Source organism: Neopelma chrysocephalum, unplaced genomic scaffold (genome assembly GCF_003984885.1).
Source record: "Neopelma chrysocephalum unplaced genomic scaffold, ASM398488v2 Primary Assembly neopelma1_94579, whole genome shotgun sequence".
Lineage (NCBI taxonomy): Eukaryota > Metazoa > Chordata > Aves > Passeriformes > Pipridae > Neopelma > Neopelma chrysocephalum.
The window spans coordinates 188-3,351 of record NW_020923285.1 but is presented as its reverse complement, the minus strand read 5'-3'; the positions used below and the strand labels follow the sequence as shown (position 1 = coordinate 3,351).

The 3,164-nt window shown below is 64.2% G+C and overlaps 1 protein-coding gene across 1 annotated transcript; it reads right to left on the bottom strand.

Moving 5' to 3' along the window:
• Positions 1-119: 119 nt before the first annotated feature.
• Positions 120-2,960, bottom strand: LOC113980540 (isocitrate dehydrogenase [NAD] subunit gamma, mitochondrial-like). The gene is made up of 5 exons (XM_027707770.1): positions 2,831-2,960; positions 2,633-2,745; positions 1,381-1,441; positions 880-1,012; positions 120-155 (listed from the first exon to the last, which is right to left on the bottom strand). Exons 1-5 carry the CDS (start codon positions 2,938-2,940, stop codon positions 120-122), a joined length of 453 nt encoding a protein of 150 aa, XP_027563571.1. The 5' UTR covers positions 2,941-2,960.
• Between the last annotated feature and the right edge of the window lie 204 nt (positions 2,961-3,164).

The window sequence follows — 3,164 nt, the reverse complement described above, 5'->3', positions numbered from 1 at the left end:
GGGGGGCATCGGGTGGGGCACAGGGGGGGTCGGGGGGGCACAGGGGGCATCGGGGGGGTCAGGGGGGATACAGAGAGAACATCAGGGGGGCACAGGGGGATCAAGGGGGGCACAGGGGCTCAGATCTTGAGGCTCTCAACAACTCCTGCCACACTCTGCGGGCACGGGGGGCGTTGGGGGGGCACGGGGGGGGCAAAGAGGGTCAGAGGGAGCATGGGGGGCATCAAGGGGTGCACGGGGGGTATCAAAAGGAGAACAGGGGGGCATCAGGGGGGCACGGGGGGGTCAGGGGGAATACGGGGGGGGTCAGGGGGGCACAGGGGGAGTCAGGGGGGTCAAGGATAGCGGAAAGGGGGTGTGGCCCAACAGGGGTGTGGCCAAAAGGGGGTGTGGTCCACAGGATGCAGAGCCCAAAGGGGCATGGTTCACAGGGGGTGTGGCCCAAAGAGGGTGTGGCCCACAGGAGGTGTAGCCCCGAGGGGGCGTGGCCCAAAGGAAGGATAACCCAAAGAGGGTGTGGCCCACAGGAAGGATAACCCAAAGGGGGCATGGCCCAAATGGGGTGTGGCCTGAACAGGGTGTGGCCCAAACAGGGTGTGGCCCACAGGAACCATGGCCCAAAGGGGGTGTGGCCCAAACAGGGTGTGGCCCAAAGGGGGCCTGTCCCACAGGAGGTGTAGCCCAAAGGGGGCGTGGCCCACAGGGGGTGTGACCCACAGGGGGTGTGGCCCACAGGATGCACAGCCCAAAGGGGGTGTGGCCCCAAGGGGGCGTGGCCCGACAGGCATACCCAAAACAACACCCTCCTTCGAGAGTGTGTCCTCCAAGGGGCGTGTCCCCAAGGGGCGTGTCCCAAGGGGGCGTGTCCCCCGTGCCCACCTCGTGCTCGAGGGAGCTGTACTCGCCCTCGGTGTTCTCCCTGACGATGAGGATGTCGACGTCGCGGTGCCGCGTCTCCACCCCGGGCAGGCTCTGGCAGTGGATCACGTTGGCGTAAAGGTCCAGGCTGGTCCTGACCACCCCCCAAAAATATGCTAATTAGGGCTCTGCTCCCACAAACCACGCCCCTTCCCGGCGCTCCCAGTCCCACCCCAGTGCCCCCTAGTGCTCCCAGTCCCATCCCAGTGGCCCCAGTGCTCCCAGTCCCATCCCAGTGCCCCCCAGTGCTCCCAGTCCCATCCCAGTGCCCCCCAGTGCTCCCAGTCCCGTCCCAGTGTTCCCAGTGCTCCCAGTCCCGTCCCAGTGGTCCTCAGTGCTCCCAGTCCTGTCCCAGTGCTCCCAGTCCCATCCTAGTGGCCCCCAGTGCTCCCAGTCCCGTCCCAGTGCCCCCCAGTGCTCCCGGTCCTGTCCCAGTCCCGTCCCAGTGCTCCCAGCGCTCACCGGATCAGGTTGTTGCGGGACTTGTGGGTGGGGGGTAGGTTGTGGTTGGTCTCAATGTTCCCTGGAAAAGGAAAGAAAAGGGTAAGGGGGGTACTGAGGGGCCTGGGGGGGTCCCCGAGGTGCCAGGGGCATCCTGGAAGGGTCCCCAAGGTGCCAGGAGTGTCCAGGGGGATTCCTCGAGCTAATGGGGGGGGGGCTACAGGGGACCAGGGGGTCCCCAAGGCAGCAAAGGAGTTCAAGGGGGGTCCTCAAGGTCCTGGGGGCACGTGGAGGGGGTGCCCAAGCTGACAGGAGGGTCCCCAAAATACCAGAGGAACCTCCAAGCTACGAGACCCAAAGAATCCCTTAAATAATAAAAATGTCCAGGAAGGGTTTCCAAGCTGGCAGAAGGTCCCCAAAGTGCCAAGGGAGTTCAGGGGGGGTCTTCAAAGTCCTGGGGGTCTCCAGGGGGGTCCCCAAGCTGACAGGGGAGCCCCCAAGATACCAGAGAAACCCCCAAGCTATGAGACCCAGGAGATCCCTTAAATAATACGAATGTCCAAGAAGGGTCCCCCAGCTGACGGGGGTCCCCAAAGTGCCAAGGGAGTTCAGGAGGGGTCTCCAAGGTCCTAGGGGTCTCCAGGGGGGTCCCCAAAGTGCCAAGGGAGTTCAGGAGGGGTCTTCAAAGTCCTAGGGGTCTCCAGAGAGGTCCCTAAGCTGACAGGGGACCCCCCAAAATACCAGAGAAACCTCCAAGCTACAAGGCCCAAGAAATCCCTTAAATAATAAGAATGTCCAGGAAGGGTCTCCAAGCTGACGGGGGTCCCCAAAATGCCAAGGGAGTTCAGGGGGGGTCTCCAAGGTCCTAGGGATGTCCAGGGAGATCCCCAACCTGACAGGGGAGACCCCAAGGTACCAGAGGAACCCCCAAGCTACCAGATCCAGGGGGTCCATAAAGTCCCAGGAGTATCCAGGGGGAGTCCCCAAAGGGCCAGGGGTGTCCAGGGGGCTTCCTGAAGCTGACAGGGGACCAGGGAGACCCCCAAGCTCCCAACTCTGGAGATCCCCAGCCCTGCTCACCCTTGAGGGCGATGCCGTCGCACCGGATGGCACCACAGGGGTTCATGGGGTTCCCAAATTAAAGGGGGGTCCCCAAGGTACCAAAGAGACCCCCAAGCTCCCAGCCCAGGGAGTCCCCAAGCTAAAAGGGGGGTCCCCAAGATACCAAAGAGCCCCCCAAGCTCCCACCCCGAGGTTCCCCAGCCCAGCTCACCCTTGAGGGCGACGCCGTTGCGCCGGATGGCCATGATGGCGTTGTTCACGTCGTCCTCGGGGGCCTCGGAGCCCACCCGCACCTCCTCGAAGTCCACGGGGACGCAGGCGTGTCTGGGGGGGGTCAGGAGGGTCCCAAGGGTGCCCCCAACGCTGAAGGGGGGGTCCTCAGAGGGTTGGGTGGGGGGTGGGCACCCACCTGAAGACCTCCTTGACGTGCAGCATCAGCTCGGGGCCGATGCCGTCGCCCGGGATCAGCGTCACCGTGTGCCGACCCCCGTACTTGGCAGGGGGGGGCTGGGGGGGCATTTTGGGGGGTGAGGGGGGGTCAGGATGAGGTGTCTCTGCCCCCCTGGACCCCTTCTGTTGCCCCCCATGGCCTCTTCCCCAGTTGGGACCCCCCCACCCCTCACATGCTTTTGTGGCCCTCCCTGAGTCCCCCCTCCTATGATTTTAGGGCCCCCCCAAGCACCACCCTATACTTTTAGGACCCCCTCATATGCTTTTAGGACCCCCCCATGCACTCCCCCAAT

Excerpts from the sequence above, each read along its gene's own strand:
- LOC113980540 (XM_027707770.1), bottom strand. The coding sequence starts at position 2,940 with ATGCCCCCCCAGCCCCCCCCTGCCAAGTACGGGGGTCGGCACACGGTG. Across the intron at positions 2,746-2,830 it reads CACGTCAAGGAGGTCTTCAG|ACACGCCTGCGTCCCCGTGG; the intron begins GTGGGTGCCCAC and ends GACCCCCCCCAG. Across the intron at positions 1,013-1,380 it reads TCCCGCAACAACCTGATCCG|GACCAGCCTGGACCTTTACG; the intron begins GTGAGCGCTGGG and ends GGGGGTGGTCAG.